The sequence below is a fragment of the Pterocles gutturalis genome, unplaced genomic scaffold, assembly GCF_000699245.1.
Source record: "Pterocles gutturalis isolate BGI_N339 unplaced genomic scaffold, ASM69924v1 scaffold26353, whole genome shotgun sequence".
Classification (NCBI taxonomy): Eukaryota; Metazoa; Chordata; class Aves; order Pterocliformes; family Pteroclidae; genus Pterocles; species Pterocles gutturalis.
In genome coordinates this window covers 925-25,754 of record NW_010118902.1, presented here as the reverse complement: position 1 = coordinate 25,754, position 24,830 = coordinate 925, and the positions used below count along the sequence as shown (strand labels likewise).

The following is a 24,830-nucleotide window of genomic DNA, read 5'->3' as shown; positions in this document are numbered from 1 at the left end:
CCTCCAGGGATGGGGCATCCACAGCTTCTCTGGGCAACCTGGGCCACTGCCTCACCACCCGCACAGGAAAACATTTCTTCCTAATCTAAATCTGCCCTCTTCCAGTTTAAAACCATTACTCCTCATCCTGTCACTCCACCCCTGATCAAGAGTCCCTCCCCATCTCTCCTGCAGCCCCCTTTCAGCACTGGAAGGCTGCTGTAAGGTCCCCCCGAAGCCTTCTCTTCTCCAGGCTGAATAACCCCAACTCTCTCAGCCTGTGTACAGGAGGTGCTCCAGCCCTCTGACCATCCTCGTGGCCTCCTCTGGACCCGCTCCAACAAGTCCATGTCTTTCCTGTGCTGAGGACTCCAGAACTGGATGCAGTGCTGCAGGTGGGGTCTCACCAGAGCGGAGTAGAGGGGAAGAATCACCTCCCTGCTTGATCCAATAAAATAAGAGCATAAAACAGCAGGCTCCACTTCTCAGAGGCAGCCTCTGCAAAAGTGGGCGCAGTTATAAGGCTGGGCAACAGCCCGAGAAAGCCATCTGAAACTGACAGCAAGGAATGCAGACAGGGTTTCAGGTAGATGCTAAACAATAGGTTTAGGTTTTTTACACATCTGTTAGCCACTGCAGATAGCAGGTATGAAATTAACACAGTGAAGCTGACACACACAGCCCTCTTCTTCCTACAGGTGATGATTTTTATCTTTTTTTTTTTTTAGACCAAGGACATGTAATTTTTCTTTGAAGAAATTACTCTGTGTTTTATTTATCCTTTTAATCATTTTAGCCATGCTCCTTCCTAGGTTTCACAGATTTGTAAATATGCAAGATGACAGAATTGTTCTAAGATATGATGTTATGTGTATATCTCATCTGAAGAATAATGAAACACTAGTAATACAATTAGGTACTTTGTAAACACAAAAAGATTTCAGTTATCAAGCAGATTTATTCATTTTTAGTCATATAAACACGAGGTCAAACCAGAAGTATCAGTGTACCAAGATACAAACAAAAATTTCCCACATTAAATATAAATATTAGATTTGCAATTGTTCAGATAATTTTTAATAGAGGCAATTAATATTTTCTTCATAAAATATGTGCATTTTATTTTTCCCTTTTCTTATTCTGTTCCTCTTCCTTCCATTTCTCTATGTAACATTTCAGAATGTTGTTTAGTTGCTGCTCACATTGGCTTACATGTTGTAATCCATTTTCCCATCCTAAAAGCAGCAATAAATAGGATAATTACATCTCACTTTACAGCATCCATCATGTAATTAGTCTGTGGTAATGAGAACATCTGTTTCCTCAAGCCTATCAAATGGCTGTAATATTTCTTATTTGAAAATTGTCCTTCTTGAGTTCAGCCATTAACGAGATGCTTCCTTTGATGTCAACTGAGTAAGTAAATAAAATAATTACTATTTTGGCACCTATTCTTGCAGTGACCCGTTATGTGTTGCTTTAGAGACTGAGCAGTATCCCTGTGCAGTATCCACCTACCTCCTCCAAAAGGTGATGTGCCCCTCCACGAGGGAGCCTCAGGGGGTACTGAGGACTCGGATTCAGCCAGAGTTTATTGAATGTATTTCACAGAGTTGGACGCTATGCTGTCTCTCACTTCTCTAGTTCAGAGAAAATCACCAAGGAAAAATTTATGCTGAAATTTAACTAATGCTTTGAGATATGAACTGTTCCATTTCAAAGAGGACTAATTCAAGTGCAGTGAAGAGAGTAACTATAACCTGTCTGGATTTCCAAAGTATGCATACCATGGTGAGGAAAGAGACACGCAGAACTAAGGGGCTGTTCAGGCAGCTTATAAACATCTTCCAGCAAAGTTGCAAGGGGTGGAGAGAGGCACAGTAAAGAGTTTTGTTTTGTCTTAGGCAGGATTAACTTTCAAGTATGTAAATACTCAATTACAGTAAATTTCACAGCAAATATGTGGAAACTATGTTAAAAAACTTATTTTCAAAAATTGTATTTCCTTCTGTGGTCCAATAAAACAAATATGTATTCACAAGACAGTGACCTGTAAACAAAGCAATCGGGAATTACTTGGTAGAGTTAGCTGCTCTCCAGTAGCACTGCTTTCTTTCTAGCAGCTCAAAATTTATCTTCCAAAACCAACGAGCCTCTAGTTGCAGAAAGACACTGAGCATTTTTCTTTATTTAAATACTACCTATTCAGAAATACTGCTGTATGGAAGAACTTCTTTATAGCTTGTTTCTGCCTGGGCCTATTATGTAAAAGCAAATGGAAAAGGCCTAGAAATGCAGTAATGGGTTTCAAGTCTCCTTCCCAGAGTGCTCTTTGTCTAGCTCTCTGATGGCATCAAAAGAATAAAAAGAAGTCCCATTACTGGATAACAAATACCCTTCAAGTATAAAACCAGTTTGCAGATAAAACTACAAACATGCAACTTGCATGCTTGCAAATACTTGCATTTTCCTGCTATATACTATATTTTACATGTAATAAATATCCTGTGGTTTATATAGTATGCATACTATATACTACATTTATTATGTAGTATGTGTAGTGTACAGTATATAGTCTATATACTATATCACATAAAGTATATGATATATAATTTTAAAACCTGAACCGCATCATTGTGAAAAGAAAGGAAAAGAATATACATATTGACAAAAAAATATATTACCTTTGCAGTGATGAATTACTCTTCCCCACAGTCTGTTCTTACTTAAACAGGCCAGATTTCCAACAATCAACAAATGCCTCTTCGCTCTCGTCAGTGCAACATTCATTCTCTTTTCTGAGTCTATAAACCCAATTTGTCTTGTTCTTACACACGACAAAACAACTATCTCCTTCTCAGCTCCTTGGAAGGCATCTACAGTGGACACCTGGACAGCTTTAGTTTCAAAAGCCTCAGAGTGTACGCTACTAAGCAAATTCTGAATCTGTAGACAAATGAATATGGATGATGAGTTACACCATTCACAGTCAATCACTTGAGCAAAAACACTCAACAAGTGTTGCACAAGATGCAAACTAAGAAACTACAGAGTGCAATGACAGTAAAACCTCAACTAATCCCAGGAAAATACTATGCAATGAACCCACATTTGACAAAACACTGGTGCATTCAGTGTGGCAACCAGTGCTGTCCCTTACTAGTCACAGCAGCCCATGTCATGCCTTGGATGACCAGGTGAGGTAAAACTCAAACCTTGCTAAGTAGATGATTCTGTCATCCGTCCTTGTCACACATACCTATTTGTAACAGCTCCTAATTAATTTTGGAAAACCACATACTATTTAATTTGCCAATTTTCTAGTGTTCATGTGGAAGGAAAAAAAAAAGAGTTTTTTTATCATATGTTCGAATTAAAAGATTTTTACTAAGTTTAAAGGAAAAAATGTAGGTTTTTTTTTTTTTCTAAACAAGAAAGAGAAATTATGGTAAACTAGTTTACCTATCCAGCATTTGTTTCTTGCTTCTAGTTGACTCTCCCTAGTTGAAATGGAGCCTATGCTTAGAATAAACAAATATATTTAAGAAAACTGTTTTACTGATGATACATTATACAGACCTTGCACATCTGTGATTTATAAAGAGTAATCACACCAATTGCAGATCCTTCTATTCCACTTGCAATCAGAGACTGGATGAGCTTGACTGTAAAATGACCTTCTGCCATGTTATAAAAGCTGTTGTCTCTTTCAGTCTGGAAATAGGGAAGAAGATTTCCGATTTAGCTCTCGCAAACAGCAGTTAAAATACATTTCACTGCACAGCAAGAATGCAAACAGAAACAGAATGGAGGAAAAATGACAATACTGACTTTTTATATAAGAAGTGTTTAAAAACTTACTTGTTCTACCCCATTAACACTATAAAAACATAGTGTTGGAAGCCAATCCAATAAAGGACTTCTGTCTTTCTCGGTAACACCATCTATCAGATTTCCTTCATAGAACAGCTCATTGCTTATGGCACTAATGGCAGGGGGACATCGGTACTGTGTCCGGAGAAGTATTGTTTTATGTCCCTAAAGAATTATGGTATAGAAAATGTGACTAGAAAAAATAGTTACTAAATATTTTGCAATGCAAACCAGGTCAAACAAGAAATGAGTGTAAAAAAATTCATGCAGCAAGATGACTTTACCATCATACATTCAAAAGTTCAGACAAACACTGTAGCCCCCGATGGTCTACCTGGATTGAACACTGTACATAAAGATCAGAAGGCAGAACCTGTAATTGTTTTTCAGTCCATTCTTGGTTTGCATTTGTTATGCTTACAAATTTCAGTGCACTGTGAAAATAACATTTGCAGAGAAATGCACTAGAATGGAATCTGCTTACTTAAAAAAGAGGCTGAAACAATGATCCTCCAACATCTAAACCAGAACTCTTTCAGTGACTTCAGTGGACCTACAGTTTCACTCTCCATCTTTTCTAAAAATGTGTTTAGTAGTACATACCATTAAGCAAAGCCGGTCAAAGAGAGTCTGCTCCAGTCCCTTTTCATGAGCACTCTCAGACCCTTGAATAGTTGGTGGTAATTGCTTAGGGTCTCCAACAAGGACTAGCTTTTCACACTGAAACCTAAATAAAAATGTTAAAAAAGAAGAAAAAAAGTTCTAAAAATGATGTCAAAATACTCATAGCAAAAGTGAGTGCTGTGTTTATACATCACAGATGGCTTTCCATCAGGCTCCCTTCTCCACCACTCTCTTTCCACAGTTAAAATAACATGGTAACTCAACGAAGGCACCTACGAGCAGGCCTCACTTTGAAATTACTCAAGTGTTTTCTAAGGTGAGACCTCGAAGTTCATGTTCTTAAAAAGACATGCAAGTTTGGCAATTATCTGAAGTTGTGTCAGTGCTATCTAGAAGTTATTTCTCTGCTGAAACACAAAAGGAAGGCTGTACCTTGCAATAGGAAGGAGAGAAGCAGGTTCAGTCATCTGACTGCACTCATCCAGCATCACTACAGGAAACTTGAGAGTATTCAGACAAGGGAATGGGCAGGCAGCACAGGTCACTCCAACCACTTTTACCTTTGTTATTAGTGAGGAGAAAATGGGTAGACAAAAAGATAAGATCATTTAATAGTTAATCTCTGTGCAGTACAAAACTATAGCTTCAGCAGTAGAATACACCTAATTAATTTTTAGCAGTTCTAATGAATGCTGTGCCATACTGGGTCTCAAAAAAATTAAATTCTAATTTCCAGTAATTCAGAGATTAATGTATTTTAAAGAACAGACCTGGTCTAGTACAGAGACAGTTCAGATTACACAATCCTCCAAAACCTTCTGAACCCCAGTGGCAAAAGTGGCAGCAATGACCACTAGGAATAAGCACAAGAAACAAATTGCTCAGATCTGCTTCATTATAATTGCTCCACAACAACCTGGGATTTTTTGAGGCTAGGACTGAGGAGAAGAGGCAAACAACTGGAAAGATCAGACATTTGGAAGATTTGTCTACAGGAAGTAGTAATTTTAAAAGGTAATACTTTGATGAAAAGTTACTTAAAATATATTTGAAATGTCTGGTCCTCTTGGCAGTTGATACTCAACTCTAGGATAGATTTAGTTCAGTCCTGATCTTTTCTCTTTATGGCTATATAAATTTTAGTTTCAAGGTGACAGTGTAGGCTAGCTGTGCTCAGAAATTTTTCTCTCCCCACCATGTAAACTAAACTGGTAACATTCAATCAGATTGCAATAAAGTTCAAGAAGGGTTTCATAATATATCACTGAACAGGAACTGCAAGTACAACTCAGGTCATACACAGGTGAGACACTAAGCTATACCTGTGGAATCACACCTGTCCTAGTCCTAACCTCCATTTTATTTTTCAAAACTTTAGGAGCTTTGCAGGTGTGAGAGGGGATTCCTAGTTTCTGTTTGATGGATGTTGTGGATAGAGCATAATGAATCCCCACTTTCCCATCCCATCACTTTGACCATACCTGCTGCAATATAGTTTTATTGGTCCCCAGCTTATGTTGCTCAATACTCTTCCTTACATACATTTTTTCAACTGGAGTTAAATCTTCTTTCATGAGAGCAAGCAATTCTTTTAACTGCTCATTTTCATTTCCTGAGCCAGCATGTAAACTTCAAAAAGATTTTATAAAAGCATTAATTACAATGATTGAAAACAACAGTTCTTTCAGTGTTCAGTGAACACCCAATATAGAAAAATAATTGTATTTTATACATACCAGTACCCTACAACAATGTCCTAACCTATCCGGAATCCAGCTGAGATAGACTGGTATAATACTCGTTTTAAAACTGACCTTTATCCCACCAGCTCAGACTCTGCCACCCCAACCGGACACATACACGTAGTAAATGACTGCTCTAAGTACACAGTTGACTTCAGACTGGAGTAGAACTGAGGAGAAGGCTTTCATTCTTATACCATTTTATACCCTTGGTATGCTACTGACACCACGGAATGGAAATTTAATCTTTATCCATCTTGAAGTGTACTTCATTCTCTCAAATTGTGTTGAAAGTGCTATGTAGATCACTTACTTTTAAGCAGTTAAAGGATAAACCTCAGAACACTTCAGATGTATATAGCAAACATAACTTGGGTAAGAAGTACAGAATTCTTAAGTTGTTACCATTAAATCTCTGAACATTAGGTTTATGATTACTCCCCCCTAGTTCTTATCACTACAGCAGTACATATATATTTCAAGTCTGTCTGGTTTGCTTTTCCTCCTTGTATAAACTCCCAAATCTGTAAAACTGACATTATTTTGTTCTTCTCTACTACTTTCCATTTAAAAGCATTAGCTCTATTCAGCAGCAAGTGTAAATCCCAAATCAAGGTAAAATTTCTCCACTGTGCAGGGGAAAAAAACAAACCGAGACAGGCATATTACGATCACATTTTTAATTACTTGAAAATATTAATTTTACAGCATACATACTATCATGAATCTTAGAATCACTTCAGATCCCTCAAAGATTAAGATTCTTACCTATAGGGAAGAATTGCTTTGGTGATTTTCCTAATACTTCCCACTCTGATAAAGTCCTCAAATCCGAGATCAAGTAGACTTTAAGGAAAAAGAGGTGATACATGTTACAGAAATGTAAGAAAATTTTGACAAATTTAAAAATTCTAAAAAGGCTAACAGACATATCAGAACACCAAAGAACACAAACTTGTACAATTTACCAGATGAAGTAACTTGGGCCACAATTCAAGTAAATCAAAGTTAATTACCTCATCATGATTTGTCCCAAAAATGCTTAATACCTTTAATCTCCTCTCATAGTCTTCCATTTGTACTTTTCCTTCCTCCCTTTATCCTTCCAAACTACGAGTTGTATTCCATGTTAGCCTCTAAATTTCTTCTTTTCTTGGTATTTGCTGAAGCTTCCCGAGTCTGACTCTTTCTGCCTCTCCCTCTCTCTCCATCTCTCCTTCCCCTGCCCATACTGCTACTCCCCAAAGCTTCCTGAGCAATCCTACTTTCTGTCATGATTAATTTTAGTAGTAAATTTGATGAGAGTGGGGCCCAATATTAGTCTCATATAAATTTGCACGGCTATACTTAGTGTTTTAGTCGTGCTGTGCAAAGGAGCAAGGGTAAAATTAAAGCCCCCAGGCGACCCTTTCTAGGGAATGAATGCGATCTTTTTGAAGTGTTATACTGGAAATATCAACACAATTATTTTTACCATGTAAGTGCATTATTGGTTTTGGACAAATAGTCTGTAAAAATCTTAGTAACCTACCCCAGCAGTATCCTGTCAACAGCAACGTTAGTGGAAGAAGCAATCAGAACTTTCCAAGGAGCTGGCCTTTGACCCTCTGTAGCTTCACTGCTTTCAAAGAGCTGTACTAGGAATAAGATCACAACAGACAGCAGATAGCTCTTTCCAGCTCCAAAAACACCTGATATTTTGGAAGAAAAAGCCAGAGTTACAACTGAAAATTTTCTAGAATGTACAGGCTTAATTGTTATAAGTTTATCTTATGAAATATTATGCTGTGATTCCCGTAAAAACATTGCACACGGTTGCTTCAGCAGCTTGAAGTATCCAAGAACAAACAGTTGGCTTAAACTTCGCATTTACTGCCTGCAATAAGTTTACACACACACACACAAAAACCTACAGTAGAGGGTAAGCTAAGGTATTTTTTCTAAATTTTCTGGTTGAATACGTGCATTACTTGCTAAGGAGTCTCATCAATACAGTAAAATAATACAAATACTCTGCATGCTCAGCCTTCATTCCATGTCCTCAGATACAGAAGAAGAAATCTGTGAGATCATTATTTTGGAATGACTAATAATTCTAACTAAATTAATAAGCCTGACAGCCTAACAAAAGCTCAGGCAATTTAAGTCTAGTAGTATCTGTACTAAGAGTGTCGTTACTGTCAACGTATTTACTTTGACAGGATCTGAAAACTTATGTTTATGGTAACTGCTTCCCAATACTGATTAAAAAAAAAAATATTGGAACGAAGACATTACTAGCCTTTTTGTACATGTTGAAAAAGGGTAAAACAATGATAGAAGGAAGCATAAAACATCAAGGAAAAATGCCTAATAGAAATAATTTAATATGATAATTTAGCAAAGCTGATACATGACAAAAAGTGGGCTTAATATGAAAAGAAATAAGCAGAGACACTAAATAACCGACGTTGTGTATAGATCCTGCTAGGAAAGAACTGCAAAAGGCAGGATGCAAATTCAACGTTCAAAAGCTCTGTGCTGGTAGAATGGGTGTTATAATACAAAGGTCATTATCAGAAGGGCCTCATGCAAGAAATGAATTTTCAGGAAATGTGTGAAATAGGTGAGGACAGCAGTGTTACAAAAGAGTTTAAAAGAATATTCCATACACACAGGCAATTTATTCAAGCTCATTTTTTGCACTATATTTAAAAGAAGTGAACATTTACGTGGACCTAAGAATCTCCCTTTAAGTCTGTCTGGAATTGTAAATGTATGATTAAGGGAACAAATACTCCGTTTCATCACTATGGGAATTCAGGGATATTTCACTAACACTGGCATTACATATCAGCTAGCATTTTTGCAAAGATACAATAGCAGCAAATTACAAAATTATTTGCTACATACCACGTATGATTGTGATAGGGGAGTTCTGGTGCTCTTCCACTGGTTTGGTATTTTCACATGAGGTCATCATCTGAGCTATGTGAATCAGTGACGTAGCCTGATCTGGGTTCAATGAGAATGTTTGGATCATCTTTTCAGCTAGCCCCATTGCCACTTCAGTGCTGACAGGTCCATACATCATTGTGCCTTTTTTCAGGCTGACGGCAGGTGGAATAAATTTTCTTCTGTTGACTCTATTAGTAGCATTTTCAGAATCAAAATTCCTAAGAAAAAAAACAGTGGTCAAAAGTTGTGTATAATACTGCATATGCATAATTTGTACCTCACGGTACCAATATTCTTACTCATCTGGCACTGAAATGTTGCAGCTTTACGACAGCCGACATAATTAAAAGTTGCTGCCCCCTGCACCTTGACATACATGTGGGCCGTATATTACTGCCCCTTATAACTTCCCTGGGTGAAAGCCGGATCACACAAAACAGGCTTTTAAGTTTTATCATTCTTGCTGTATGTTAAGCCTTTCAATCTGACTTACTTCAAGGCCACAAGACTGACAGAATTAAGAGTGGTAGAAGAATGTAGTCAGAGGTAACACGGGTTCATTTAATTACTTGTTTTATACTGTGAATCATAAGCAGTCTTGGAAATATCCCTATATTGCTCCAATTCTCCAAGAAAATATTTTATTTTTAGGTTTTGTGTCAAGAGATTATAAAAATCAGGAAGGAAAAACAGTTCCACTCATCCCCCGTGAAGCATATACATTAACTTAATACAGATCAGTCAGTGGCTGTACTGTCAGTCTAATGGTCAGAGTAACACCCAGTGTTAATCTCTGGGTTGTAAAATGTGGGCTGCAGGTAGGTGTTAAGAAAAAAAACTTGCAATCCCAGAGTTAGAGTTAAGCAGCCGTTATATTTTCAATTCTAGATAAATGAAAATTGCACCATCAACAGTTTATTCCTTGCACTGGTTTTCTGGGTTTAGTTTTCCTCATCTGCTTTTTTAATAGGGCGAACTCAATGGTATTTTTGTTGTTTTTTTTCCTGTGCCTATTGATGTATTATATGTTCCCAGTATCACTCAGTGACTTACATTTTCAGTAGGTACGGTATTAGTGGTAAAGTAGATGGATTGAAGTGTTCCTCCATATTTCTTAAAGATGTAAGTTCACCACTAGCATTACAGACTAGCAAGGCATGAACAATCACTGAAAAGGCCACAGAAAAACAAAATTAGGAAAAAGTTCAATTAGCCAAAGTTTCAAATCAGCTAGATAAATGAAGTACAAAATGCCAAGAGAGTGATGAATCCACTGTAACAGAAACTAAGTTAACCCAATTACCGTGTCTGAATTTTACAGATGAGGAGAGATCTTTTAGCCCTTCTTTGCAAATCGTGTTATTGTGAAGTATTTGTGATTCCAACATTAGGAACCTTCTGGGAAGGAAGTGTAGATAAAAATTCTTACTCATTTTAAAAACACTAAAGGTATTTAGAAGCCTTTGGAATTTAGGAGGTAAATTTTGTAAGTAAGCCATCTGTACCACAACAGCAGAAGTTTTCTTAAAAAAGCCAAGACAGGACCATGTTTAGTAACCCACATACCTCTATTTTGCTGGTTTTTATAACTGCTAACAACTATACATTACTTAAAGCTTTCTTTTCATGCAGCTTAGGGGGTTAGTTTTGTAATTGTTACAGAATTACAAAATCTGTATTTATGATCACAAAGGAAGTTAGGACCAAACACTTCCTAAGAAAAAAATAAATGTGAAACCATGTGATTCAATGTCATTAAGACTGAAAAGCTATCTACTAACTCTGCCAAACCCTGACTGCTTGTGAGATCCAGTCCTGCAATTCACAAAAACAAACCTCCAATTACATTGGCAGCCCATGATTTTGATAGCAAGTGTGCCCACAAAGAACTTGTATTTTTTTGCCTGTAGTTTTCAGTCTTCTGAATTACATTCAGAACAGGAGTTTAATGTAGGCTCACTGAGTTGTGTTTTGCAGGAACTCTCTGCCTAATACAGAAAACCTAAAAAGACTAATTTGTTAACTTAAAACACTCATTTTGGTGTACAACTTACTATTTGATCGCCAGTTTGAGGGGCAGTAGCCTTTCAACGGTAGCAATTCTACTTCATTGTTGGAGGATGGTCCAAAGAAAGCACTACTTGCAATGAAAGTATCAAGAGAATCAAAGTTCAGAGTCTTCGAAATAACCCAGATATCATCTGTCAAAATAATACAGAGTTCTCATAAGCTGCTTCTACTGCCATCTTTTAAAGAAAATGAAGCTGGACAAAACAGCCCAGCATTTACTATGCTGCAAATTATATCACCACTAATGTGAAAGTAGGGGGTATTAGAAAGTCCTAAATAAGTGTTAGTTCAGATCTAAATGAATTAATAAATAATTTACAATTAATCTAGTACTTACTGTCTGAAACTGATTTTTCCAAAGAATAGCAAGTACTGAAACAAGTAGGTATTTTCCCTTCCCTTTCAAAAACAACACATACTGAAGCCTACAAATGTTCTGTTTTATCTGGCATGTCTGATGAGACTAAAGCTCACTATGCTATTCCTATACTATACATTGCAGAGCACAGCAAGGGAGATTTCAAAGTTAGGAGCAATAATGGTGCGCTTATGTTTGCCTGTAACAAAAATGATTAAAAAATTATCCATACACAAGTTTTGCCTATGCAGAGCTTCAGAATGTAAAGTTACAAAACCCTGATTTGTCAGAACATTTCAGAGTCTGTGCGTAAAGCGCCCACAAACATGTTGTTTCTGCCTAATTTCCTTTACATCATTTTCAACAGTGAACAAACTATGAAAACTTGGGTATCAATTCAAAAATTACTGAAGCAAAACAAACCATTGAGACTATCGGGATCAAATCACTGAATGTCCTCCAACTTTGTGACATTTCAATAATCTAGAAGAGATATGCAATAACTACTGAAACACCAATTCTTACATCAAGTTTTCCTTAAATATAATCTATTTGAATACTGGGCTTTCCTGAAACTTCACTATCCGCAGATTTAATACACTCCAAACCCAAGGACATGGAATTTACATTTTCCTAAGGCAGCTGAACATTTACAAGGAAAAAATGAATGAATGAGACACCTTGTCCTTCTAGAAGGAAAACTGAATTATCAGGGTTGTCAGGAGTTTAAAAACAAGATTTATTCTTTTTTCTTTAGATTACAAATTAAAACTTTAAAAAGGCACAACATGACATGGACAATTCTTCTGATGCTTAAGATTTGCTTACCTTTGCTATAGAGAGAATAATGGTCCTTTCTGCTTAGTTTGAGGTATAATTTATTTTTTAAATCACCGTCAAATTGGGCAGGTGTATTCATAAATTTCTTGAACTTACTACACCGCTGTGTTTGAATTTCAAATGCTTTCCTGTTAAATTGTAATTTTAAGAAAAAGTATGTAAACAACTGGGACATTGTGGATTCACCACCAAAAATAAGAAAGCTCCACAGATAAGACCAAATTATACAGCGCAGATCTTGGTGGCTGTTCATCATATTGTATTAACAAGCTTTAAATACATTGATCTCGACTGCAAAACACTTCTCTCATATTAAACCATATTAAAACTGTTTCTCCAACAGTTAAGCAGCACAATAGCTTTTGATATAACATTAAAACTAGAATCACTAAGAGAATAAATCAAAGTCTGTCCCAAATTCTCTTACAAAAGATTGAATGAACAGTAATTCAAATGCAACAATGATATGGGATTTCATTAAACTATTGATCAAACTGCTGATAAGCAGTTTTGATTCTTGCTGAAAAGAGTGATGACCTGAAACGCCATTGCTGTGAATATTATTCCTTCACTAATTTGGCTTTTACATTTCTACAAAGAACTGTAACCTCTTTCAACATAATGAATGCATCTGTTAAATGCTTTTGAAATCCAGAGTTACTGGAATATTTATAAACCCTACAATTCACGTAGCACTTGTGAAAGGTGCATAGCATTTCAGAATACCTCACCAAAAGCTGGCATTCCTCATAGAGAGAAATCTTTTGACTTCTGAGGTATGTTCCAATACTTTTTAAGTCATGAAGCACTACACTGGGTCTGGATTTTATCTGTGCGGGGTTCACATCTTCTAGCCACTTGAAAAATGAACACTGCTCAGCTTTTGGGGCATCACAGGTGTAGAACAAACGGCCCTAGGGAAGGAGGGGGGAATGGGAAAGGACCGTTAGCACATTAAAATAATCAAGAAAGCAAAAAAATGTAAAGCAATCCACCGGTACTAGCTGCTATAGATATAATCAGATAAACACCTGTGTTTCACTATGTTTGGCTCAAAAAACAAGCGTGTTCCCAGTACTCTCAGTTTCTGAAGCCAGTGTGTGTAATCATACCTTATGAAAGTCCAATATAACCTAGAAAATTATAAGTTCAAGTCTTTCTTTATACATATATAAAGCTGCTTCTGTGCAGGGAGAATTATCCCATCAACAATTCTGGATACCAGCAGATACTACAAATGATCTCAAAAGGGATCTCTAGAACACATCACTTTAACCTGTAATTGTAAATCACACAGAATTATGCTGTAGTTGTTCACAGAATATGGCCTATACACCAAACAGACAAACACCCCAAACTGTAAACAAACAAGGAATAAACAGCACCTTGTTTTGACCTTCTTTTTTAACCATAACAAGCTTAGCAGGATGCATGTGATTGCAGAGTGGAACGCAGCTTTCTCTGCTCTCGCTTTGCCCATCTTTCAGTGAAGTGTAAAATGATATATCCACTTTTGAAAGAGCATTGTGTAATCTTTGTGACAACTCAAACAGCATTATGTTTAAATGCTCTTGACGTAGAAAGGAGAATAAAAGAGTAATTAGTACAGCCTTAAAATAGTTACACAAGTACACAATATTCAGACAAATACATTTTACCTTGAAACTTTCAGTCCCAAATCTAAATAAAAATACTTAATCTGAGTCCTAAAAGAAACCATGTGACCTGAAAAATTCACATCTTGCATAAGCAATTAATTTGTTCTAACCACCTTACTTTAATTCAAATCACATTAAAGTATATGACTCCAAACAATCCAAACACTAAATAACTGCATGTTAGGGAAAAGAAAAAAAAAAAGGCTTAGATAAGAATCTAAGTTACATAGTTGTACAGCAATGTAACAGTGATTTGGTTTGTCTTTGCAATTTTGTGTATAGACTGAACATATTTGAGTATATATATATAAAGCCAAATGCAAACAGTTGTTCTAGTAGATGATATTGATGATCTCTCTCCCTCCCACCCTGCTTTGTGAAGCTTCCAAAATACACTGTTTAAAAGTGACAGGATTTTACATGGCATGGTGTTAGACATACCTGTCAAAGCAGCTTTAAAAATCTGTTTGTAGTGAAGATAAGACTGAAACACAGTTGGTATGGAAATCTTTCTTTTAGGAATATTAGCGTGTTTTACTTTATCCACATTAGGAAAAGACAACTCAGAAACTGTTATGGCCTGAAAAATAGAAAAATAAACCATTAAAAACTGCAGAACCCTGAATGAGACAAATTTTGATAAATGGCTACTGTACAGATATACCAAAATCTATCAATTTTTCTTCTCTTTTTCCTTTTTTTCTCTTACGTATTGTGCTCTCAGTAGTAGGTACAACTAAACAGAAGAAAATTCAGGGCCTCACTTTGCAAACAGAAGTTTCAAGATGAAGACTGTCAATGAAGAATCAGTTTTCTAAAAGCAAAGTACAAATTCCTTTCACCACAAATGTTTGCAGGCTTTGTTAACTGTAAGTACAGGAACATGCATTCAATAGGACTGCCAACAGGAGCAAAATCAAGTACAGTTGGAGCTGCAGCCTAGAGAACTTAGACTGCCATTTAGGATGCACTGTGAAGTTAAAATTTGCCCCTTGACAAGCAGCCTGCATTTATAACACCACAGGTAATACTTTCAAAGGCTTTAGAGTAAACTATGTAATTCAGAATCATGTTTTTAGCCCTAGGCATGGGGAAGGAGCACACAAACCACATTTTTAACACCATTTCTGCACAGAAGTAAATCCATCAGATGAAACTATAGCAGAGGTAGTACAGGCTAGAGAGCTTTGGTGAAAGCATTGCATATACCAGCTATCCCTGTGCCTGCCATCCCAGCTGGTCCTGAGGAGCTTCTTCCACCTGTCTGCACTGCAGTGGGCATCATTATAACAACTCTCTTCATAAGCTTTGTAAAATCCAATATATATGGATAACATATTTTTCTATATATATACAAAGTATCTCCCAGTGTGTATACGAAATATACTAGCTCTTTCCACACCTCTATTTCACATGAATATTTTACTGTACAAATGATTTTAAAGAACTAGAAAACACAGCATATTAAGCCTGTGTCAAAAAAAAAAAAAAAAGGAAAAATCTAACATTTTCATTCACTCTCAAACATAGCCATTAGATGACTTTTAAAACTTGACGTGCAGTTGGTTTGGGTTTTTTTCTAACATACTCCAGCTGTTAGTGCTAAAAGCTGTGCTAATTTTTTAGGTGCTTATTTAATGCCCTAACTTACTTTTCCACAATTAAAACTGAAGAAATTTAAAATATTTTAAAATCAGAGACTACGCTTTGAAGGAAGATACAGGTGTTCATTAAAATGATGCTGATTTCATAATTAAGAAAAACACTTATTGAAAACATATTCTTACCAGTTATAGATGACAAAACAGCCCAAAAGTTTTTATTTCATCCTCCTGCCATCAACATTCGGACTAAAAATCTAAATCTGGCACTGTGTGTGCCAAGGAATTACCTTTACTAAGGACTAATCACAGCACTTAAAAAAATATATTAGCACCTGCTGTTCTGTAGCTGAGACTCTTTTGTGTTACTATGTAAGTAGAAACATTTCATCCAATCAGACTGATAATATCTTGCAGGAAATCAGATAAATGCAGTTACTTTGTCCAGAAAAATGTGTTTCTGTCACTTATAACTGTGTCTGCTTGAACAGTTACACACCTGGAAGTCTCCTGTTACAGTGTGGCAGCTCAGATGACTTAAAACCTTTTGTGTTGCTTCAGTCAAAGGTGTCTGACTTACGTGCAGAGAAAGTAACTTCCTCTCTGAAATCAAATCTTGGTTCCTGGTATTTGCACAGCATTTACCAAGCATGCTCTTTGCTGTCAGTAGAGGTGTTGAGCCAGGAGCACTTTTATTCACAGCATTGCTCTCTCCTGTGTCACCCAGCAGCATTCCAAGGACGTTCTCAGCACAGATGTCATCAGTCACTTCCCCATCATCGCTGTTTTGAGTTATCAAGTCACACTGAGAACTGTTTTGATATTTTAGCCACTTGCTTTGTCTATATTGTGAAGTCACATTAGGGAACACTGGTTGTACCAATTCCCTTTGTTCATCTTCTGTATACTCTCCAAACACAGAGGTTTCATAATTTCTGTCCTCAGGGCCAAAAGCACTAATAGGAAATACCACTGACTTGTTGCATAAATTGACTACTGAAGAGCCGAAAGATTGCTGGGCCTCCTCCCTATCAGTTGGATAAAACGCATCAGGAATCTTCTCAGTGGTGGGAATAACGACAAGTGGAGTTCGTGTTTTAACTGTGGGTTTGAATCTTGAGAGGTTGCATTCCTCTGGATAGCTGGATTTCTCCTGTGCTGTAGGGCAAACACATCTTACAAGTAACTTGGAGCACTTATGCATGGCACATTAACTTCAGATGAACAAAAAACTGAGATAAGGAAAGAATTCTAAGTTCTTCCTTTTACACTCTGTCTTCTAATTGGCAAGCTCTTTGTGTCATACCTGTGCAGTACCACACTAAATTTCAATACGAAGTGATTCCAACTGTGATTCTTTTAATACTCGACTCCCTACATTCAGAACACATTTCTGTAGGCACCCTACTTGTGCAGAGAAAGTGTTTGGGGGAAATTATTTAAATATTATAGTGCTTTGAAGGCCATAAATCTGATATTCTTGGTAGGTCAGTGACAGCTGCCAACTGGAAAACAGAGAGCTTAATATTTGCTCCTTTTCCCAAAAAGATCACCCACAAAAGTGTGTAAATTAATATTAACCAATGTGGATAAATACGCTTCTAGGAACACAAGCAGCCTTTTGACTAAATTCACTATCAATAAGAAATGACAGCCATTGATAGGTGTCAATGGGAAGCGGGTCAGAGGACAGCTGAATATGGGAGAAAACTAAAAGCAGGTAAATAAATGAAAACAGTATTAATTGGAAGCTTAGCTTACAGCCCTTTTTCCCCCAAACTAGAAGCTGATTTTTCTAAATAAAATTAAATCACTCTACTGAAGTTTCTTTCAGGAGAATATCTGGGTGGAGAGGCATGGAATTCCAGGCTAACTCAGCTGATTTGGAAAACACTTTTTAAAATCATACTCTAAAGAAGTGATACACCCCTGTATGAAAAATGTGTAAAAAACACAAGCCAAACTCTGTAGTTACCCAGACACATCTCAGTGTATTTCAGTGCTCAGGGTAACTGTCTTTTATAGTGCAACTCACTGTACTTCAAAAATCCTCAAAGATTTTCTAGTAAAAATATTGTAAATACAATTATAAACTATAATTTCTTACTGAAAAAAAATTCTGAAAGTTCTGGTTCACTTGGCAAGATCCTGTGTAGCAGGGGCTCCTGGATGTCTCCTATAGTTTCCTGACTGCCTGAAGCTGGAGAGGTTGTAGAGTCTGCATCAATTGAGGAAGTCAGTTCTACTGATGGAATCATCTAAGGATGAAGAATTAATATATGTCAAGTAAATGACTGGGAAAAAACCTGATAGCTACTTTGTCACTATTCTCTCACTCGTGACTCTAAACCATTTAAACGTCTCTCAGATTTGAGATAAAACAGTTTCAAAAATAAGAAGCTGCTACCATGAACACACAGAAAATAGAGCCAAAAAGATCAAGAACAGAGTTAATTCACACCTTTTCCGGTTCCCACGAACTCCACTGTGTTTGTCTCAAATCAGAATGTGAAGGTGAGCCTGACATTGTCCATGATGGAACTTCAGAATACACATCCGATGCCAATGCTAGGAAAAATATGCAAAGGACAGAAGTCATGCAGAATAATTGTTCTGAGACCAATCACTGCCATTCTACTTTTACCTTCACTTACGGGACTGATCTGTTATTGACTCTTTAATAAAGTTAGCCTTCTTTTGAAAATTCTCTTCTCTGATAAAGTTGATATCATCGTCATGAAGACTTCTTGAACCTGGAGGCTTCACCAAAAAAGTATAAGCAAAAACTTGTTAGAAATTAAACTGTTTATCCTCTCTATAAATAGTATCTTTGTGTGAATCTTGTTTTGAAATGTCTTTTTTCCAGATCTTATTTCTAGATATAATTCTTTGGTATCTCTAGCCCATTTCAGAAGTAAAAAATGAAATATCAATTTTCTTCCATTATTTTTAATACTAAAATATATACTGCTTTAGAAAAACATATTTTTAGTTACTGTTGCATGTCATGTTTCTTTGCATCTAGGAGGAACAGAATCATAATCCAAGAAAGAAAATTTTAATCTTTGCTTTGGAACTCTCTAACAATTATGTGCCAAATTTCAAATCCAGTTGAGTTGAATATTATATACTGCTAATACCAGGAAACAATCATTATAAAAGCCCTTTACCACTTCTCTCTAGAAGAAGTCTCTATTTAATATCACACATTATGACCATGTACATTTTTCAAAGTGAAACTGATCAGAGGAAAAAAAAAAACCAAGTTATCTCTTGCAAATGCGTACTCCTGTGACAAAGATGAGCAAATATAATTGTCTAACTGAAAAGTTTTAACCACAAAGCAATCCATGCGGTTCTTTGTGATTTTGTTATGATTGTAGTATTCCAAAAATTAACTTTTTAATCCTACATTTACAGGATACTTTCTTGCACTAAGCTTAGTAAGAATAACTTTGAAAAAGTTGGTTTACCTGTCTGAAGTCAGAAAGGACATAATCATTTGAAAACAGTGGTGACAAAAATCTCTCAGCTGCAAATTCCACATTATCTGGGTACTGTTGCCATCCTAGCTGTGAGCTGGACGCTCGCAACATTATCTCACTAGCTGCTGATCCCTTTACTTGGTGCCCTTGAAACGCAACAGGCTACACAACACATTGAAATTATCATTAACTTAAAACATAGTTCCAAAACTATGTACAGTCACTAAAAGTACTTTTCCTACACACAACAAAAATAATCTGTTTGACTGCAGAGAGAAAAAAATAAAAGTCTGTGCTTTTGAAACTCTTTGTCTGGTACTCTGCAACTCAGCAGAAATGCAGTTTTTGCACAAATCTCTGTCAACAGAAAATTGATATTCTGATGTAGTTTGTCTGGTCTTATTTTTGTACTGTAAAATTTTAGTTTAAAACTCTCAATGGAAAACTTCTGATAGATAAATGTACTAAAAAATGATGAGAAACCCATTATGAGACTGGCTAATTATTTATTAGGACTTACTGTAATATACTGCACATAGTAAACCATTGAATTGAAACTTAAGAAATGCTATTCATTATACTCCAATTCCACTGACATTGTACCTTTGGTTGGCAGTCAAATGTCCCAGGATCTCTTTCAGCTGCTGCTATTGGTAGAATAAATGCCTCCGTTGTCTGTAATAAATTGTCCACAGAGTTGGGCTGCATATTAAAAGTATCAAAAGCTAATTAGTCTAACAGTTTAATAACCATTTAAAGTGAAAAGTTAAGCTAAGAAATCTCAAGATTTTTCCAAAGACATGACATATTTATACAGCTGAAAGTATTTTAAATCACAGACTTTTTATTTAGAAGCCAGGACAATCCATGATAGGATAAGAAACTATGTTTGCTACTCAAATGGGACAGGAGAAATAGAGGAATTTAATCTAAAAATCTTTATTTTGCTTTGGACGGGTTGAAAGAAAAAGACTGTTAATAGCATGGGACAAAAATCAATGTGAAGCATCAAGCACAAACAGATTTGCCAGTGTATTTCAATCTAAGTGCTAAAATTCCTAGGAAAGCCATGCATTCAAAAAGACTGTGAAAGAAAAAATAGATGGTAAAAGAAGATGTGGTAGGGAAGGAGAAGTACCAGACATACTAATGTTGTGATATTAAACTTAACTAGATATTATAATTTGCATTAAGTTTCTTGTCATACATTTAGCCTCCTGAACATTTATTGGCAATAGGATCTGCAAGAGGACATCTTCTGTTTACCGTCAGCTGCTTAGCTGATACCTCTAAGCAATTTCTAGCTCAACCTCCACCCTTTCAAAAACCAGGAATTATATTCAAGAAACCTGGTAGAAAATAAGTTTATTTTGTACATACAGGTATACAAAATCAAAAATTGGTTACCATAAGGCCAGAAGAGTTTAAGTATGAACATGAAGATGCCTGCATACTTTCTGAGTAAGGCATTTCTGTAAACTGTTTTATAGCTACAAGAGATGGAAAAGCATAATAAGTTACAATTATTGTATTCTTTTTAGATGAAAACACCTGAATATTTACCAGGCTTGCAAACCTTACCCATGCAAATAACTGCACAGTTAGGATTTAACTGAACTAAAGCAACCACAGACACAAAACTTGGAGCCCACATTGTTGCTTTAAACACTAAAAATTTCATGAGGGAACCTTCATAACGTATCACTCCAAGAGTCTGATTTCTGAACATAAGTTGTCCAGCAGAAGAGATAAGAGTACAGAAGTCAAACAGGTACAGTCATAGAGAATTCACTTTAAAACAGAAACTGACCTAACCTTCATCTTCCACAAGAGGTTCAAATATCTCTTTAGGAGTCTCTGCTTCACATAATATGCTACTATGTTCCTCCATCTTTTGTAAGCTTTCTAGTGCTGTGCTATGTTGAGTCAAAGCCCTTAGAAGAGCAATATTTTTTATCAAATCAGAAAGATCTGATGAATTTTCAGCCATTGCTGTGCACTTCAGGCAATCCATTCCTATTCTTTCACCTTTGCAGGATTCATGAAAAGCATTTATGCTCTCTCCATTTTCAAACTCGGTTTCACCTATTGCAGTCTCCTCTGGAGAGGAATGGCCTTTTCCTAAAGGATAGACAGAACTTCTGGAAATCAGAGTATCTTCCTTACGTGACATACCAAATACCTTTTGATGGTCTTCTTCAATGTATTGGAATGAGTCACAGCTAGGATCAGATTTTTGTGACAAAGCCAGCAAAGGACTACCTGGTTTAACGTCATTACTCTTAGCACCCCAGAAGTGTTCTAAATCAACACCTGGGGATTTCATGCATCCAAGCTGTATAAAATCTTCATTGGTCCTTTTGTCCATTGCAGAAATTATTCTGCTGGTAGAAATACATGAAATACTTTCAGTTTCCTCAAACATAGTGATTTTAGGGTGACATTCATTAACATTTGTGTCACCAGGCAAAAGATAAGAGTGCTTGCTTTTTGTCCATGACATAGCATTAATGGTATGTGCTGCACAGCCATCAAGATCCTTCTTATTGTTTGTGGCTTCAATACTTAATTGACTTTCATTAATCTCTTTTACATTGTGTCTATCATCCAAAAGCCTCACTTCAATTCTGGTCTGGTTTGCAGTGTGTTCTGCAATTCTCCCTATATCTCTGACACTGTTGTCCCAAAGCTGAGATGGGATACCCCCACTGCAGTGAATTCCGTCATTCTCTCCATCAAATGTTGAACATTTGACTTCTTCATTTTTACTGTGTGTCATTACATCACAGCAAGAATGAAGCCTCAACGCAGTATCTTGTCCTACATCTTCTCCCTTTAAGCAATCTGGACTTTGTGAAAGCATATCTCCTTCAGGAAGCTTATTCACATCTCTGTCACACAGGTCTTCATTGTCTGTGTCATTAAAATCAAAAGCCTCCATTAGATTAAAGTTTACCTCCATCACCTGCTCATCTGGAGCACAGTCTTTGTCACGCATACTTAATTCTTCCTTTACAGTCCCAGTTTCAGTCAACTGTACATCCACAGAGAGCTCCAGGTCACCAGGCACTCTTTCTGAATTTTGTCTTGGCTGAAGCTCACTTTGCAAATTCGCAGATGAATTCTCCTTAAGACCGTTAGTCACTGAATGCTCCCTGTACCTGGAGAGATTTTTTTCAAAGGTGATTGGACTTGCTGCACATGAAGTGTCACTTGAGGATGGGGCAAACTGACTGTCAGTCATTCTAATTATGGTGGATTCAGGTAGGAAGCAACTATTTGTATTGCAAGAATCTTGTAAATCTTGACTTAAATTATTTGCCTTTTTGTCACGTCTCTGTCCTGTGATTTCATTACCACAAGGTTGCTCAGCTGAGTTCAGAAGCATTTCAGTATTCCATTCCTTTTTATCATTTACAGTTCTCTCCATAAAAGGCAGGTGCTGAATATTTTGAATGAGTCTTTTGGCAGGATTGCCTGAAAAAGCAGGTAGGATTGTGCTTGTTTGGTTATACAAACTCTCTGCATCTTCTGATGCCTGAAACCTAGAAAGACATTCTATGGCTTCAGACTTCGTTTGCTCTCTGCATACTTGTGCTGGTTTAGACTTCAGAAGAGCTATTATCTGTGCCGTGCTCCTGATGTTTTGTGACACTGCCCTGTGACCAGCTGTGTGACTACTAGATTTGGTGTGCCCAGTAATTAGAGATTCTGGCTTCACAATGGACTGATCAGAGTTTTGCTCCTCTGTCTCCTTACACCTGTCAAGAAATGTAGCTGAAAGCACTGAGGAGAGACACATGTGTTCTCTACCAACATCCGTACATGCATCTTTGTGAAAGTCTGCAGATAGATTTGTTTCTGTATCCTTCTTGCAAATCGTAGAAAATAAGGGAGAGGTAATATAAAACTTGGATGGAAAAGTACCCTGACACTGCTTAGATAAAGGCAGTATTGTTTTTTCTTCATCTTCCATTGTTGACATTTTCTTTTCAACTTGACGCGGCCCTTGGAAACCCTAGGAAAGAAACTTTAAATTAACTCTACTCAGAAATCAACTTCACATTTTGTAATCAAATGTTGAAAGTAGGGCACACTCCATAAAATATATTCAAGTAGCCATGATGATTCCACAGGTGTATGCAAATAATCTCAAGCCCTTGCTATTTTCACTGCAGCCTTAGCAATAGTGATCCTGCTTAATCAAATAGATTTAGTGAACTCTGGAAAAAGTAACTACTGGTAACACATTCCGGCTTATAGTTACAAAAACGCAGACAGACATTGTCTCTATATTCACCATTCATTAAAAGATGTGCCCTTTGTGTTTTAAAATGCATGTTAACGTCAGACATAACTTCTGAAAAAATAACATACTGTAAACTTCCTTTTCAAGCCAACAGACAGATGTCTTGGAGGCAGAACACCAGGTTTTACACCATTTCGACCCACTGCTGGAGTTTCTGCTTTCCTTGGCTGACCTTCAACAGATTTTTCATCCACTTTTATTGCTTCAACTTCAATTAAATATCGTTCACTTTCTAAATTGTCTCCAGCATTCACCTAAAAAAGAGAAAGCAGCAGTGTATACATAATAGTGCTATATAAGAAACAAGAAGAGTCTTGTAAATGTTGTGATACTGATATGTGAAAATTACAGAAATTTTCACCCAGTATATCACAGCTGCCATATAAATATTTAGATTAAAATATACATATACCAGAAAGCATTAGCACTTAGCTTCAAATTACACTTATTTAATACATCACTGTAATATACTGCTTTTACCCCAAAGGAATAAAATTCCATAAACCCTCTACACTAGTTCTGGAAAAAACAATAATAAGACTTATCAATAAATAGAAGCTGTTTTCACTTTCCATTATTTGCATTGCAGCAGACTCTCATATCCACAATAAGAAAAAGTACTACCTTAATCACCAAATGAGTTTGAAATGCTTCCTGAGCCAAAAAACCACAATCATAAGCATAAAAATTTTAAAAAATCCAAACAAAATATACCTGAGATTTTATAAAAATACTCTCCAAACATTGTCCTTTATCATCAAACAAGGTAGCCTGCAATGAAAAAAAATGAATTTTAATTAACTAGCTTTATTTCATAGATCAACTAGATTGCCACTGACAGTCCAGCAGTAGCAAATGATATTAAGTCTGATGGTATTAAATCTGAGTTGTTCACCTTATTGCTTCCAGTTCTAATCCTCAGAATTCCATCTTGCCACGTTTTTGATTTTTTCATTTTTTGGTGAGTGTATAATACCTGTTTAAATGTGTAAAATGTTGAAATAATAAGTAAGACAATGTTTAAATAATACAGCAGCTATACTGTCTTTCAATTTATTTCTACTTAATTGTACACAGTATTAAAAATCACTTACAGTAAATTCTTGAGAAGCCATTGCTTTGGCAAAACAGTCATCCAACAGCTTATTTCACAAATATTCACATCTTCATACAGTCTAAGAGACAGGTAAATGTTCAGAATCCACCAGAGCTGTGAGGGAAATCTATTGACAAAAAAAAAATGCCAGTTCACTTTCCCCCACCTCAAAAGAAGAAAGCTAGATGCAAGGCAACGTGAAAACAGGGCAGCTGATGTGGGCATTTTAAAGAGAAACCTTGAAAATAATGCAAAGAC

General features: G+C 36.4%; 1 protein-coding gene across 1 annotated transcript; it reads right to left on the bottom strand.

Annotated features, from left to right (window-relative positions):
* Positions 1-671: 671 nt before the first annotated feature.
* On the bottom strand, positions 672-24,591 carry ZGRF1 (zinc finger, GRF-type containing 1). The gene is made up of 29 exons (XM_010076399.1): positions 24,571-24,591; positions 24,372-24,452; positions 24,191-24,247; positions 23,545-23,730; positions 20,983-23,185; positions 20,575-20,657; positions 19,771-19,869; positions 19,156-19,329; positions 18,337-18,442; positions 18,144-18,250; positions 17,790-17,940; positions 16,263-16,840; positions 14,523-14,661; positions 13,809-13,993; positions 13,150-13,337; positions 12,412-12,551; positions 11,210-11,356; positions 10,209-10,323; positions 9,111-9,373; positions 7,750-7,909; positions 6,987-7,064; positions 5,958-6,105; positions 4,909-5,036; positions 4,456-4,579; positions 3,841-4,017; positions 3,559-3,693; positions 2,664-2,925; positions 1,103-1,214; positions 672-705 (listed from the first exon to the last, which is right to left on the bottom strand). Exons 1-29 carry the CDS (start codon positions 24,589-24,591, stop codon positions 672-674), a joined length of 6,381 nt encoding a protein of 2,126 aa, XP_010074701.1.
* Positions 24,592-24,830: the final 239 nt, after the last annotated feature.